Raw genomic sequence first — 17,378 nt, forward strand, 5'->3', positions numbered from 1 at the left:
TAAATCACATGTTTGGTACATACGAGGTAGATATTACAAGTATTTTAAAGAATGTAATAGTATTTTGCATCGTTTTTAGGGGCACCAGGAAGAATCAGGGCTTCCCAGGTGGTTTGGTGGTGAAGAATCCACCTGCCAATGCAGGAGATGCAGGTTCGATCCCTGGGTCTGGAAGATCCCCTGGAGGAGGAAATGGCAACCCACTCCAGTATTCTTGCCTGGGAAATCCCATGGACAGAGGAGCCTGGCTGGTTACAGTCCATGGGCTCACAAAGAGTCAGACACAACTTACTGACTGAGCAAAGCATAGCACCGCACAGGAAGAATCAAAGATCAAAACACAGTCACAGCAAGCAGGGGGGTTAGAAGAACGTGTATGATTTTTAAGTGTGTTAAACAGTACATTCAAAATATGCATCCTTAAAATAAATTAATTCTTAAAATATGCATCATTAACTAATGGCATTAGATTCAATGAAATAGAGAATATTCGGTAAAACTAAAAGATTACTGCACTGTTATTACTACTCCCATCATTATAGTAACTGGTGCTTCCACTCCCTGAAGTAATAAGTAATACTGAAATTACAAAAAAGGACATAGATAAAAAGTATCTAATTGCCTTTTTTAGCTAATATGATATACTAGGTAGACTCAATTAGCATAAAATATGCAAGCCATAAGTTTTTAGATATTTTAAAACTAAAAGATTTTGGTATTACTAAATGACTAATGGAATGCACAGGAAAAATACTTTGGGAATATTTTTCCAAATATTCTGGAAAACAGCCATTTTGTTTTTTCTTAACAAAAATAAGCACTTCAAGTTTATGGTACTGTTCAAGTAACAGCATTACAATGTTTTATATACAATAACCTCTGAACATAGTTGCAAGGGTATTCAATTTTTCTTCTTTTATATTGTTAGATTATATTTTTATTGTAACCTAATTAATAATGAACAGAAACATAAAGTATGAAGAAATAAATATATTAACCTAATGTTCTAAAAATTCTATCAATTTGGCAGAGAGAAAGGCAGACCCTTGTGAAAAAGGCCTCTTTGACTTTGGGGTCACTTTTGTAGAGTTTATGCGTAACAGAAAACTGATGAAGCAAACATAGAGAACACAGTTTTTTTCCAAAGTAAGTGGTATTTTTGAGGTTAACCAATTTTTAAAAGTCCAGTCAGTGCCTTAGTCAAAAACTACGGAAATACGTTATACACAGGTAATATTCAAGAACAAAACACTCAAGAATATCATCAAAAAGAAAAAAGTACTAAAATGGTTATTTGTAGATTAGGTTAAATTACTGACTGCTTGTTGTGACAGAAAACAAGCAAGTTAATAGGACACAGAAGCCAATTTGAAAGAGCTCTCACTGGACAAACCCGAGACAATGTTAGAATCAAAATGATGACAGTAACAGACTTTAAACCACTGAACAAAACAGGATATTCTGAACCCATTTTAATAAACGGACTTAAAGTCTGATAAGGAATGGGGTGTTTATGTAGGTTTAAAGTATTTTCCTGCTAAAATACTAATTACAAAGAGAAAAAGAGTAACTTCACAATGTAAGTCTGGCATCTCCCACTTTCACTAAGTGATCAAAGTCATCATCATTAGTTCTTTCAAGCTGACTCCTGTGTCCTTTTAATTTCCTTGACTTTGAGTACAATAAGCAATCAGTATGGGAATTCCCTGGTGGTCCAGTGGTTAAGACACTGAGATTTCACTGCCGAGGGTACAGAACTAAGTTTCTGCAAGCTGCACACCAAAGCAAAAAAACAAAAAAATTAACAAATCAAATTAATATCAGTTATTTCCAGCAGTTGAGGTCAGAATACAAAAGACTTCTTTTCTAATGTACACTATTCTAGCCTTACAAACCCTCCAGAATGACTGTGCATTACTTTTTTGATCAATTTTTTAAAATTCATTTATTTTTAATTGAAGGATAATTGCTTTACAATATGGTGTTGGTTTCTGCCATACATCAACATGAATCAGCCATAGGTATGCATCTGTTCCCTCCCTCTCGAACCTCAGAGAGAATCAAGGCCTTAAACATATGCCATATCCCTCCAAAATTCTCTTCACCATAGCATCCCAATCCTCATTCTAGAATGAATTCACTTCCCAACTCCTCCATGAAGTGCTTTTTTTCACTCACTTAAGATTACAATAACTCTTTATTAAAGTCAAGAGTTCATTCTTATATATTCAATGGAATATCACTCAGCCATAAAAAGAATGAAATAATGCTGTTTGCAGCAACATGAATGGATTCAGAGATTGTTATATTGAGTGAAGTCAGAGAAAGACAAATATCATATGACACTGCTTATATGTGGAATCTAAAAAAGTTCATTTGTAAATGAACTTATTTACAAAATAGAAACAGAGTTACAGATGTAGAAAATATACTTACGGTTATCAGGGGGTTTTGGGGGGGTGTGAACTGGAAGACTTAAATATATACACTGTGTGTGTGTGTTAGTCGCTCAGTCGTGTCTGACTCTCTGCGACCCCACGGACTGTAGCCTGTCAGGCTCTTTGTCCATGGAATTCTCCAGGCAAGAATACTGGAGTGGATTGCCATTTCCTTCTCCAAATATGCATACTATTACATATAAAATAGATAACTAACAAGGACTTGCTGCAAAGCTTAGGGAACTCTATGTAATACTCTATAATACTCTATATGGGAAAAGAATCTAAAAAAGAGTGGATATATGTATATGCAATAACTGATTCACTTTACTGTACAACTGATACAACACTGTAAATCAACTATACTCCAAAAAAATTTTTTTAAAAAAGAGCTAATGCCTTAATAGCATTTCTTAACCATTTTGGTCTCAGGACTCTTACTGAGTACCTCAAAGAGCTTTTGATTATGTGGGTTTTATCCCTTAGAAAAGACCCTGATGCTGGGAAAGACTGAGGGCAGGAGGAGGAGGAGGTGAGAGAGGATGAGGGGGTTGGATGGTATCACTGACTCAGATATGAGTTTGAGCAACCTCCGGGTGATGGTGAAGGACAGGGAAGCCCGGTGTGCTGCAGTCCATGGGGTCTCAAAGAGTCAGACACGAATGAGCAACTGAACAACAAATCCATTAATAGCTACATATTAAAAACAGACTTCCAAATTTTAAAAATTTATTTGAAAATAACAATAATAAATCCATTACATGTTAACATTTTATGAAAAATAAGTATGCCAAAAAATTTAAGGAGTGGCATCTGTTTTACACTTTTGCAAATCTCTTTAACATCTGACAATAGAAGGCAGCTAGACTCTCATATCTGTTTCAAACATACATATCAACCTTCACATAGATAGTTGGAAAAGAAAGGTTCTTTGGCTGTAACACAGAATCTGAACCATATCATGACCTTTTCGTACTCCATTACTTGAAAATCAATTTGTCCATCTTGAACTTTGAATGGATCTTTCACCCATGCATGGTTCTATAATAAAATGCATTGGTTTTTGGAAAATACTGATTTACTGAATCGTGCTGATATTCTAAATACTGACACATTTCATTATACAATATTTTTTAAAAATCACATTTATTAATAACTGATATCAAGAAAATAAAATTGGAAAGCTACTAAGCTCACTGTGGATGATATGTTTTTCAAAAGTCTAATTCTTGCTTAAAAGCTCAAATGTAATCATTGGCACTACCTTAATAGAAGGCAGCCAAATTATTTTTCTTCTAATGAAAGGCTCACTTTATTAATTTTCAAGAACACATCTGTCCAATACTCAAGTCTAAATAACCAGTATGTCAGTCAGTTTTTTAAGTAAAATGTTCGGCGGGGTGAGGGGGAAGACTAATTCACCTCAGAATTCAATCAACTTCACAAGTGCTTTTCCTCAAGACAATCATGTACATACTTTGAAGCGAAGTTGCTCAGTCGTGTCCGACTCTTTACGACCCTATAAACTGTAGCCTACCAGGCTCCTCCATCCATGGGATTTTCCAGGCAAGAGCACTGGAGTGGGTTGCCATTTCCTTCTCCAGAGGATCTTCCCAACCCAGGGATCGAACCCAGGTCTTCCTCATTGTAAGCAGACGCTTTACCGTCTGAGTCACCAGGTATATACTTTAGTATGCAGCAAAAGTGTTTGTGTAACCCCACACACAAAAAAACATTTGTCACACAATACTAAAAATTACATATACTCAAGGATTGAACTTCAATAAAATTAATAACTTTCTAATACATCGAAGATATTCTTACATGAAACTGCCCTTTAAAAAAAAATCTGAGTGCATGATGCTGAGGAATATAATGGCTACTAGTACATTTTGTACCAGTATTTTCATTTGTCCTAAAGCAACAGCAGTTTCACCCACTACGCCAATGTCACTAAGGTGAAAAAGGTAAGAAATGCCTTATAAAAATAGTTTTGACTTTGTAGGCCCATGAAAGGTCCTGGGGACTTCCAGAATTCCACAGACCACACTTTGAAAACCACTGTCTTAAACAGTCAACGATGAGATAAGTCAGAGGAGCGGTCACCTCTGGCGATGGAGGAGGGTAGATGGGGAAGGGATTCTTATGGGCTTCTAGAAATGTTCTATACTTTGATCTGAGTAATTGCTACTTGGATGTACATGTACATTAAAAAAAAAATGAAGCTGTACACTTAAGGTCAGTGCTGCGGTTGCTGTCATTCAGTCGCTAGGTCGTGACTCTTTGCGACCCCGTGGACTGCAGCACGCCAGGCGTTCCTGTCCTCCACTATCTAGTGGAGTTTGCTCAAGTTCACCTCACTGAGTTGGTGATGCCATCTAACTGGCTCACCCTTCATCACCCTTTTCTCCTTTTGCCTTCGATCTTTCCCAGCATCAGGGTCTTTTCCAATGAATTAGCTCTTTGTATCAGGTGGCCAAAGTACTGGAGTTTCAGCTTAGTGCTACTAAATGTATGCCATTCCTAAGATTTTCTTAAGAGCTTTTATTAAAATTTCTTTTCTTTAATTGGAGGATAACTGCTTTACAATGTTGGGCTGGTTTCTGCCATACAACAACTCGAATCAGTCATAATTATAAACATATCCCCCTCCTCGGGAGCCCCCCTCCCCCATCCTACCCCACTCCTCCAGGTCATCACAGAGTGCCAGCCTGGGCCCCTTGTATTATACAGCTGCTTCCCACTAATTATCTATTTTACACATGAAGATGTGTATATGTCAATGCTACTTTCTCAATTCATCCTTCTCTCTCCTTCCCATGCTGTGTAAAAAGTTTTTATTTCTAAACTGTAATTTTTAAAAATTCTAGTACATCCACCTGAACCCTGACAGAGCTTTTTGAAGGCAACTATCTTTTAAAATATTTATGTATTTATTTGGCTGTAACCGGGTCTTACTTGCAGCATGAGCAGTCTTTAGTCATGGCACGCAGGGGCTTGTTTCCTGACCAGCGATTGAACCCAGGGAAAAGGGCAGCTTTCATTCCAATTCCAAAGAACGGCAGTGACAAAGAACGTTCAAACTATCATCCAATTGCACTCATTTCACATTCTAGCAAGGTAGTGCTCAAAATCCTTCAAGCTAGGCTTCAGCAGTACCTGAACCAAGAACTTTCAGATGTACAAGCTGGATTTAGAAAAGGCAGAAGAACCAGAGATCAAATTACCAACATTCGTTGGATCACAGAGAAAGCAAGGGAATTCCAGAAAAATATCTACTTCTGCTTCAAAACTGATCCATCACTTTATGGCAAATGGAAGGGGAAAAAGCGGGAAAAGTGACAGATTTTATTTTCTTGGGCTCCAAAAGCACTGTGTACAGTGGCTGCAGCCATGACATTAAAAGACTAATGCTCCTTGGAGGGGAAGCTATGATAAACCTAGACAGCGTATTAAAAAAGCAGAGACCTTGGCTTCTGGTTCAAGACTGCCAAGTAGAAGGACGTGCACTCATCTCTTCCTGCGAGAGCACCAAAATTGCAACAAGCTGTTAACAACCACTGACAGGAGGATGCTGGAACCCACTAAAAAAAGATACTTCATGTCCAAAGACAGAGAAGAAGCCGCAGCGAGACAGTAGGAGGGGCATAATCACGATTAAATCAAATCCCATACCCGCTGGGTGGGTGACCCACAGACTGGAGGACAATGATACCAAAGAAGTTCTCGCACTATTGTGAAGGTTCTGAACTCCACGTCAGGCTTTCCAGCCTGAGGATCCGACAAAGGAACTAGGAATTCTCAGGCAATCTGGCCTTGTGGGTCAGGGGGATTTGATTAGAGCTCTTCCAGGGGATGGAGGGAAACAGAGACTCCAGTCTTGGAGGAAAAAACAAAATTTTGCACACACCAGGACCCAGAGGAGAGGAGCAGTGACCTCACAGGGGACTACTTGCTTATGTTGGGGGGCCCCCTGTGGAGGCACGGGTCAACAGGGGCTCATCACAGGGACAGAGGCACTGGAAGGTCCCCCTTGGCCTTCTTGGACTTCACCATTAATCCTCCCATAGAGCCTGTAGACCCCAGGGCTGGGTCACCTGAGACCAAAAAACTATCAGGGAGGGAGTGCAACCCCCCAACTGCCTCCACCAGCAGATAACTGGATAAAAGCTTTAAAGCTCTGCCCACCAGAGCAAGACCCAGTTTTTCTCATGGCCAGATCCTCCCATCAAGAAGCTTACACAAGCCTCTTAGGCTCATGCATCAGAGGGTAGATAGAAGAACAGTCTCACAGCAGCTAAAACAAAAACTGTATTATAGAAAGTAAATCATGATGAAAAAGCAGAAAGTTATGTCCCAGATGAAGGGACAAGATAAAATCCCAGAAAAACAACTGAATGAAGTAGAGATAGGCAACCTTCCAGAAAAAGAATTCAGAATAATGACAGTGAAGATGATCCAGGATCTCAGGAAAAGAATGAAGGCAAAGGTTGAGAGATGAAAGAAATGTTTACCAAAGACCTAGAAGAACTGAAGAACAAAAAACAGAAATGAATAATAATACACTAGAAGGAATCCATAGCAGAATAACTGAACCAGAAGAATGGATAAATCACCTGGAAGACAAAATGGTGGAAATCACTGCCACAGAAGAGGATATAGAAAAAACAAGGAAAGGAAATGAAGACAGACCGAGACCTCTGGGACAGCATTAAACGTACCAATATTCACATTATAGGGGTCTTAGAAGGAGAAGAGAGAAAGGTCCTGAGAAAATATTTGAAGAGATAATAGCTGAAAACTCCCTGAACATGGAAAAGGAAATAGTCAACTAAGTCCAGGAAGCACAGAGCATCCCAGGAAGGATAAACCCAAGGAGGAACACATCGAGACACATAATCAAACTGACAAAAATTAAAGACATAAAATATTGAAAGCAACAGGGGAAAAACAACAAATAACGTACAAGGGAACTCCCATCAGGCTATCAGCTGATTTCTCAACAGAAACTCTCAAGCCAGAAGAGAATGGCATGATATACTTACCATGATGAAAGGGAAGAAATTACAATCAAGAATACTCTACGCAGCAAGACTCTCCTTCAGATTTGATGGAGAAATCAAAAGCTTTCCAGACAAACAGAAGTTAAGAGAATTCAGCACCACCAAACCAGCTTTACAACAAATGCTAAGGGAACTTTTCTTGGCAGGAAAAACAAGAGAAGAAAAAGACCTACGGAACAGAAAATAAACCCCGAACAATTAAGAAAAAAGTAATAGGATCATACATTTCAATAATTACCCTAAATGTAAATGGATTAAATGCACCAACCAAAAGACACACACTGACTGGTTGGATGAAAACAAGTGCATGTATGCACTTCCACTTATCACATCACTCTGTGTAACCCTTCCAAATTGTATGTAATTATTTTATACTGTTAAATTAATCATGTTTCCATTATGGCTTGCAATTGTAATTATCTTTTATTTTTTGTCTGGCTATTCATTGTGAAAACTGATAAACATCTTTTACTATGGTGATTATGTAACAATTAATATTGTATCATGATTGGCAAACAGAAAAATAATAGAACTCGATATCACCAAAACTAGGATCTAATAGAAAAACCTACAATCACGTCTTAAAGTCCAGATGCATATCAAAATTATCTTGAAATTTTTTGAAAAATACAAATGCTCACATATTGCTTTTTTCCCCCAGAGCTCCAGATATGTTTCTAATGAGCAGTCGTGTTTAAAAACTGGACTATATGATGATCTTTTACTTTTACCTAGTTTGTTTCACTTTTTCTATTTCATATTCAGTGCTCCCATTTCATTTAGTTTATGCTCTCCAATTTCTCCATCTTTTTTTTTTATGTTCTTTCTCTAGCCTTTATCAAGTGTAGTAGAAAAGCTTTTGTATACATATATATAATATATACATATACATGTATATATATTTTTTATGAAAATAAAAAAGCAGAGACCTTCATACAGGTTTCTCAGGAGGCAGGTAAGGTGGTCTGGTATATCCATCTCTTGAAGAATTTTCCAAAGTTTGTTGGGATCCACACAGTCAAAGGCTTTAATTTAGTCAACGAAGCAGATGTTTCTCTGGAATTCTCCTGCTTTTTCTATGACCCAACAGATGTGGGTAATTTGATCTTTGGTTCTTCTGCCTTTTCTAAATCCAGCTTGTACATCTGGAAGTTATTGGTTCATGTATTGCTGAAGCCTAGCTTGAAGGATTTTGAGCATTACCTTGCTAGTGTGTGAAAAGAGTACAATAGTACACCAGTTTGACATTGCCCATCTTTGGGACTGGAAAGAAAACCGACCTTTTCCAGTCCTGTGGCCACTGCTGAGTTTTCCAGATTTGCTGGCATATTGAGTGCAGCACTTTCACAGCATCATCTTTTAGGATATGAAATAGCTCAGCTGGAATTTCATCACTTCTACTAGCTTTGTTCATAGTAATGCTTCCTAAGGCCCACTTGACTTCACATTCTAGGATGTCTGGCTCTGGTCCTTTGTGATCACACTATCATGGTTATCTGGGTCATTAAGACCTTCTCTGTACAGTTCTTTTGTGTATTCTTGCCACCTATTCTTAATCTCTTCTGCTTCTGTTAGGTCCTTGTTGTTTCTATTTTCTATTGTGGCCATCTTTGCATGAAATGTTCCCTTGTATCTCTAACTTTCTCAGAGATCACTAGTCTTTCCCATTCTATTGTTTTCCTCTATTTCTTTGCACTGATCACTGAAGAAGGTTTTCTTTTTTTTTTTTTTTTTTTTTAAGAAGGCTTTCTTATCTCATCTCTCCTTGCTATTCTTTGGATTTAGATGGGTATATCTTTCCTTTTCTCCTTTGCCTTTCACTTCTCTTCTTTTCTCTGCGATTTGTAAGGCCTCCTCAGACAACCATTTTGCCTTCTTGCATTTCTTCTTCTTAGCGATAGTTCTGATCACTGCCTCCTTTACAATGCTATGAACCTCTGTCCACAGTTCTTCAGACACTGTGTTGGACCTAATCTCTTGAATCTATTTGTCACTTCCACTGTATAATCACAAGGGATTTGATTTAGGTCATACCTGAATGGCCTCCTGGTTTTCCCTACTTTGTTCAGTTTAAGCCTGAATTTTGCAAAAGAAGTTCATGATCTGAGCCAGCTGAAGATGAAGAAATTCTATGTAGTCAGCAAAGACAAGACCTGGAGCTGACTGTGGCTGAAATCATGAGCTCCTTATAGCAAAAAAAACCTTAAGTATGCAAACATTACTACTTAAGACCTTTGATCTACTTTATAAGTTTATGAAATAGCTGGTACTAAATAAAATATTAAAAAGGTATTAAGATATTAATAATTAAGAGAAGCTAGATACTGTGCTTAGTGCTCTCTATATTATTACATTAAAATGCCCACAATCATGCCAAGTATTACTATCTCCAGAAATAAGATTAGGTGAGGTCACATAAGCCAACAAGGGGAACTGAGATTCAAGCATAAGCAGTATGACTTCTGATCCCACTCTTTTCACTACTAACTATGCTGCAGTTTCTATGCTGGCAGTCATATATCTCTTTATTTCAGCTTTACAGATAAATTATTAATGTTGTCCCTTATTTCCATATTCTTATACTTGCTTGCAAAGCTTGAAGATAAATCCCACAACGATAATACCCACAAATTACTTGTTAGATTCATATGGTGAAAGCCTGGGGAGTAACTAAGGGACTAATTTAAAAGTCTGCCAACTCCTCTCTAAGGAATTATTTGGTGATAGCTCTTCTCTCATGAAATGGTTTGAATTTCTTCTCTTGCCAATTATTGTAACATCATTCACAAAGCACTCTTGCTATTAATTTTTGTTTTCCCTCAATAAGCAGGGGATGTCAGGCTTAATATCTGACTTTGCAAATAACTACTCTACATGGAAACAAGTTTAATTTTTAATTAATTACAGAATGTAGAAGAGAATGAGTATATATTTTACATGCTGTTCTACTACAATTTGTTTATAATTTCTCTGCTCATGTCTTCCTGCCTCCCTCTTCACCAGTTCATATTTTCTATTTCTTTGAGAAACCATACTTCCCAACACTATACAAAGCTATACTTCCCAATATTTAATTCTATGTTAATTTTTCCTCTCTTATATAGTGCTTCACAGTTACTTTGTGAGTGGTTAATATCTGTTAGGATAGGAAAAGTAAAGAAAACATTCTCTTTTGTATTTTTTGTTAGATGTAAATGCTGTCCAGTTTCCTTTTTTACCTCCCAAATGTTTTATATACCAGTGAACCTTCAACAAAGTTTCTCTGGTAGCTCAGAGGTAAAGAATCTTCCTGCCAACTCAGGAGACGTGGGTTCGAACCCTGGGTTGGGAAAATTCCCTGGAAAAGGAAATGACTAAACCATTCCAGTATTCCTGCCTGGGAAATTTCATGGACAGAGGAGCCTGGCAGGCTACAGCTCATGGGGTCGCAAAAGAGTCAGACACGACTTAGCAGCTAAACAACAACAACAAACATTCAGTAAACATTGTAGACCTGTTTAGACCTATTTAACAGTTAGCCTCCAATCACCACTACCATCAACATCTTTTGTATACATGCTATATGTGTGTGTGTGGTTTATAAAACCGATGACAAACATGACAATGTGCACCAGCCACAAAAGAACTTTCAAATGAAATATTTTCTGATACTGGAAAAGACAGCTTAGTGCAAAGAAAACATTTTAATGTTGGAAGACATCATCTTATCTCAACTTAAAAGGGAGTTATTCAATAAATCAAGCAACAAAGCTGAGTTCCTCCACTTCTAAACTCACACATTAATTCAATATTTATAGTGCACCTTGGAAACAGTATGTATGATTTCTGTAAGAGTATAAAGAGTTTAAGGACTAGAAATGGTATATACAAAGGAGCATTTCTCAATATGTGGGATCCCTGGAACACTGCAGAACTGTTTCTTTTTTTTAGGGAAAATATCAGTGAGATTTATATTTATAGATATAAGAAAAAATTTAAACACATCAGTAGCACAGAAGGATGATATTCAAAGTATATACTGACCTAGTAGCAGCATTTACCAACTAATTAGCTCATGTGTGCTCTTTTCTATATGTATGTTTTGCTATCTATCTGATTATACTTTCACATTTTTCTGTAACGACATTCAATTTTTCTAAGTTTGTATACCATTTAAGATATATTATACAGTTTAAGTTATATGTACAGCCATTGCTGAAAACAACTGTGTGCATTTTAGTCTACTTTATTAAGCAGGAAAATGTGTGCATGCTAAGTCACTTCAGTCATGTCCAACTCTTTGTAACCCTATGGACTGTAGCCTGCCAGGCTCCTCTGTCCATGGGGATTCTTCAGCAAGAATACTGGAGCAGGTTATTGTTTCCTTCTCCAGGGGATCTTCCAGACCCAGAGATGGAACCCGCATCTCCTACATCTCCTGCACTGGCAGGTGTGTTCTTTATCACTAATGCCACCTGGGAAGATAAAGGATGAATGATTCCACTGTTAGTAAGATATCAGTAGGAACAATCAAGTTGGGAGAAAAGTCTTCACTGACAAGTAAGGAAGATTCCCCTGAAGACAGGAATGCAGAGAAAAGAGAGAAGCTGAAAAGAACTGATACCTTGCCATGCAGAACATGTTTCAGGGTGCAACCGCAGAATGTTACTCCTAGTGACACTCTGAGACTCAAACTGATGCTTCAATTTCCTCCTTGAGGAATTAAAAGTTTAGGACTCAGAAGTAACAAGTGTCCATTAGCAATATTTACTCTCAAACTTCTCACCTGCTAAATCAATCTGTGGCAAAATGCCCAGATTTGGACAAATCCGAATCTGGATTCGGCCTTGTAACCATGGGTGAAAGATTAAAAGGTCAGGTGAGGATTTTATCATTTGATTTTTTTTTTTTAATTCTTTCGTCACTGAACCCTAGTAAACCCTGTTGCTTAATTTAATTGGCCCAGAGAAATAGGTTAGGGAGTATGAGAAAGTTATTTCCCTGCTATTCTAACTCTAGTTAACTTAGTGGGCATCTGAAATAAGTATGTATATTGTATGATTCCAAGGGTAGTAAAATATGTACTTAGAGGACATATTTAAAAATATTTTTTAAAAGGGCATACTTCAAAATACGTACTTAAAATATGTACTTCAAAATGTTAACAGAGATTACGTCTACTGATGGTGAGTTTTAGGAACTACTTTTTCTTTTTTCATTTCTATATTTTCCAAATTTTCTTGGAAAAATACAATGAACATGAATTACTTATGAAACTGTCAAAAATATTATTAAAATTCACAATTTCATTGAGAAACAATGAAAATAGCCTTTGAGAGTATGGCTTACTCTTGATTTAATCCAAAGGGTACATCTTTGATCTTATTGGTATTTCATCAATACACTGCTGCTGCTGCTGCTAAGTCGCTTCAGTTGTGTCTGACTCTGTGCGACCCCTTAGACGGCAGCCCACCAGGCTCCTCTGTCCCTGGGATTCTCCAGGCAAGAACACTGGAGTGGGTTCATCAATACACTGTAGTTACAAAAAGTGTTCTTTGGACAAATAGATAAAGAAACACACGGAAAGTACCTAGCACAAAGTAGATAATTAGCAGACAATAAGCTATTATTTTAAGTGTAGGTCACAATCTGTACTAGAGGCTAGAGACTCAAGCATTAATAAAATCTAAAATCTGCTCTTAAGGAACTCACAGTCTAATAAAGGAAGCAGATATCCTATCACAATATAATGCAATACAACCTACACAGTACCTGGGTAAGAACAAAGCAGACCTATACCATTTAATTCTTAAAACAAAGCATTTTCTACTTTAAGGACAATCAATCAACAAAAAGCAAAAGTGTTCATTAAAACTTTGAAAACATTAATTACACTGGTGATCTCATTTTTTTTCATTCAATGCAAAGTTCTATTGCAAAATATGAATGTGACTCCATATATTCATACTTAACATTTCTAAACAATTTTATGGCATTCAAAGTGCTTCCTGTACACCTAATCCTCATAACAATCCAAAGGGAAGCAAGGTAAGTGGTTTACATTTATAGATAAGGAAACTAAAACTAAAGCTTATTCCCAAGGTTAACTAGTTATAGGTCCAGAATCTGATTCAGGTGATAATGCTTTTATAGAGACATAACAGTACACATTAACAGTTTTTTTTAAGTTAAAGCAATTCAGGTGTATATACTTTATACACTTATCATGATCAATGTTTCAATCTTGGAGTGGTCATGCACCTGGGTTACATGAAATAGGTCATTTGCAGTTAGGATGATAGAGCATTAGATCAAATGTTGATGATACGCATGGAGAAATATGCACAGATAGCCTCACTTGCTATTATCAGTGTCCAAGAGGAAAATAAAAAGCAAGTAGAAGCTGACTGCTTCCTAGTTTATTATTTTCCAGAAACTTAGTATCTTGAGTTCCAAAGTTGTTTTTAGTAAATATATTCTCTATCACTCTGGTTCAACTGTATTCTTTGGTATACTTACTCAACAAAAAATATATTAAGTACTATCACACAGGACCTTACTAAGTGCTTCAGGACTGTAAACAGATTTCATATCCTAAGGAGTTAACAAGATTATTTCTTCTGAAATAAAATCTAGATCACCCACAATGACAGTTTAGAAAGCTTCTTAAGAGGACATAGTTTTATTTTGTTTTGATTTGAGTTTTTAGTAAGCATACTTTTTTTTAAATCAGTAAACACTGCTTTACTGATTTAAAAATCACTAAGTAATGCCTATCTCCAGAGTAGGACTACTACCATTGAAAATACTTCTACAGGGACAACTCAAACACAAAAGTTGTTTTTTGGCTTTACCTACAGTTTACCTCTGTATCTACTAAAATATAGGTAAACCAAATAAGAACATGTCATTTAGCTGGTGATAGATCCCTTAAAATCTTTGACACTTTTCATGAGTGGGAGACTAGCATAACCATTGAAGTCACTCTTTAGTACTCTGTTTATCTTCTTTTTTTCTTTTTTGGCACACCACAGGGCATATGAGATCTTAATTCCCCAACCAGGGCTTGAATCCACGCCCCCTGAATTAGAAGTGCAGAGTCCTAACCACTGGACCACCTGGGAAGTCTTATGTTTGTTTAACTGATAAAATTATACAGATATTACAGCAGCGTGCAAATGTACTTTTGTGATATTTAAAACCTTATTCCTGGCCTGCAAGGAGATCCAACCAGTCCATCCTAAAGGAGATCAGTCATGGGTGTTCACTGGAAGGACTGATGTTGAAGCTGAAACTCCAATACTTTGGCCACCTGATGCAAAGAGCTGACTCAATGGAAAAGACCCTGATGCTGGGAAAGACTGAGGGCTGGAGGAGAAGGGGACTGCAGAGGATGAGATGATTGAATGGCATCACCGACTCAATGGACATGAGTTTGGGTGGACTCCGTGAGTTGGTGATGGACAGGGAGGCCTGGCGAGCTGCGGTTCATGGGGTTGCAAAGAGTGGGACACGAATGAGTGACTGAACTGACTGACTGACTATTCCTGGTCAATTTTTGTTAAAAAAAAGGAGTCATGGAACTAAATGACGTTTTTGACTGTAAACTCCTAGAATTTACCACTTCAAGTAAATTCCAAGCAATTTTAACCTACTTTAACATTCGGCTCTAAAGAACAGCTAAAACTGAATGAAATAATCCAAACTTACAGCATCTTATACATCATACTTGAAATGAAAATAAAAGCACATTATTACACAATAATGAAGAGGCAAAGATTTGGCCTGCTGTCTGAGAAATGAGAGGGTGAACTATCTAGGTTCCTTCTGGCAGGGCACTGTTTCAAAAGAAACTTCTTTGTTGTTTTCAAACAATATGGTCCTGTCACTAAACGCAATCATCTTTTTTTTTTTTTGGAAATCCACACGTCACTGCTGGGGTGCAAGGTGGAGTTGGGGAAAAAAAAAATAGGTGCGAGGTTTGACGCCTTGGGAATCAGGACACCCCAGTTTCTTGTCCCAGTCCAGCTCAAGCTCTAACTGTGACCTTGGGAAGTGTCCCCGGCTCGGGAACTTGGATTCCCCCTCTTCTCAATTACCCTGCTCAGGAGGAGGGATGGAGGGGTGGAGAACTGGGACCGGCCCCCAGGGACTGCGGATGCCCGGGCTGCACCACGCTCCAGGTTCACGCAGCTCCTCAGCCCTGGAAGCAGTTCGCCCCATCTTCCCACAAGCTCCGCCACTGGCTTGTCTCGGAACAAGTCTGTTCCCGGGTTCCCCCGGCAGGGTACCCGCGGATCGGCCCGGGGCTCCCCGCTGGTGCCTCCGCTGCTAGGAAGGGACCCCGCGATTCTCCTTCCCTTCGCCGAGAAGCCTCCCATCTACCGTTCATTCTCGCCCCGGTCCTTCCTCCTTCGGAGAACCCCTGACTTCCCTGCCCCCAAAAGATCCCCCACCTTGGCTCGGTTTCAAGACCCTCTCCTTCCTTCAGGCGACCTCCCCTTCACACTGTCTTCACCTCCAGGGGACCCTCAGTTCACACACGCCCCTCCTTCCTCAGACTCGCACGTATTTCCACCCGCCTGCCTTTGGCCGAGGAGCCTCAGCTCCACTCGCGGGGCCGGGGGTGGGGTGGGGGGAGCCTCCCCCACTTCCGCCATCTGGTTCTGGGGACCCCTCTCACCTCCGCGGTGAGAGATGTGTTTACTGAGGAATCGTTGCTTCTTTCTCTGGTGCAGCAAGGTCGGGTATTTGAGCAACAAGAATGAAGTCACCAAGTACCCTCCCAGGGTGGAGAGGAGGTAAAAAGCCGCGGTGGACGACATCTCAGCCCCCGTGTGAGGAAGCCTCCCGCCGCCTGGCCCTCTGAACTCCGCTGATACGGTCGCAACGGCTGCGGCGGCGGCGGCGGCTGATGCTCGAGGTCTGCTCGCCCCCAGCCGGCACCCGCGGTGCAGCGCACTTGTCGGCGCCGGCTCGCCGCGCACGCGCAGCCGGACTCGGGCGAGCAACAAAGGGGCTCCGGCACGCAGGCGCGCTCCGGTAGGAGCCTGGGGCGTCTGTCACCTAGCTTTGTGGTCCGGCTCGCGGCCCTATAAAGGAGAAAGCTTGGAAACTCGCCAGCGCCTCTGCCATCGTTCCCACACGAAAGGCTGTTCAAGGAGAGCCTTCAGGAAGGCCTGACGTAATTAGGAAGTCCACGTCATGAAAGAATCACTCCGGGACGCGTCGCTAGCCTCTGCTGGAGGAAATGCAAAGAACTCTTACCGCAGGAGGAGTTAAGGCTTATTAAAGCAAATAATAAACACACCCATTTGTCTAGCCGAGAGAGAACTTTCTCCGTTGTCACACATAACACGCGAGGTGCCAGTTTATCAGTCAAATATTTGAGAGATGGATCTTCTCACATTTCACTGTGAAATTGCAAACTTCGTGCCTCGGACATGGTCGACAGTCCAATATTTGTGGACTTTTAAGTTTGTTCAAAAAAAAGGAAACGTTGACAGTGTTATAGGTTATCACTTCAGTCTTGGGAAGACTGGAAACTAAAGTCCCTTTCATTCTACACATTCCAAACTATAATTCTAAGAGTCACATTTCAGTGCAAAAGAATTAACCAAGGGCTGAGGGAGAAAATTTGGTCATAAGTACAGATCTCCCACAGAAGTAGAAGCCAGAGTGATTATTTAAAATCATGTGACTCTGACCCGAAGCAAACTTCTGTTTTCTTATCTGAAAAATGAGGAACATTTTTACTAAATGATAACTTCCAACTCTTTTTGTTAATAAAGACTTCCCAAAGATTCTTGTGTCCTTTAAGAGGAATTTAAATAAAACTTAATTTTATTATATAAATTTAACAAACAAAATTTAGAGGATTCTTGAAAACAAGGGCCTT

At 39.1% G+C, this 17,378-nt stretch overlaps 1 protein-coding gene across 3 annotated transcripts in view; it reads right to left on the minus strand.

The window, feature by feature from the left end:
• The window catches only part of GDPD1 (glycerophosphodiester phosphodiesterase domain containing 1), a 51,907-nt gene extending 35,224 nt beyond the window's left edge, over positions 1-16,683 (minus strand). For all 3 annotated transcript variants that reach the window (XR_010659708.1, XR_010659707.1, XM_065910387.1), the window contains exon 1: positions 16,164-16,683. Coding sequence is in view for 1 of the 3 variants with exons in the window: in XM_065910387.1 (XP_065766459.1) it covers positions 16,164-16,305 (142 nt within the window). In the remaining 2 variants the exon portion in view is untranslated. The remainder of the gene's footprint in view (positions 1-16,163) is intronic.
• Between the last annotated feature and the right edge of the window lie 695 nt (positions 16,684-17,378).

The sequence above is a fragment of the Muntiacus reevesi genome, chromosome 18 (genome assembly GCF_963930625.1).
Source record: "Muntiacus reevesi chromosome 18, mMunRee1.1, whole genome shotgun sequence".
NCBI classification, from domain to species: domain Eukaryota; kingdom Metazoa; phylum Chordata; class Mammalia; order Artiodactyla; family Cervidae; genus Muntiacus; species Muntiacus reevesi.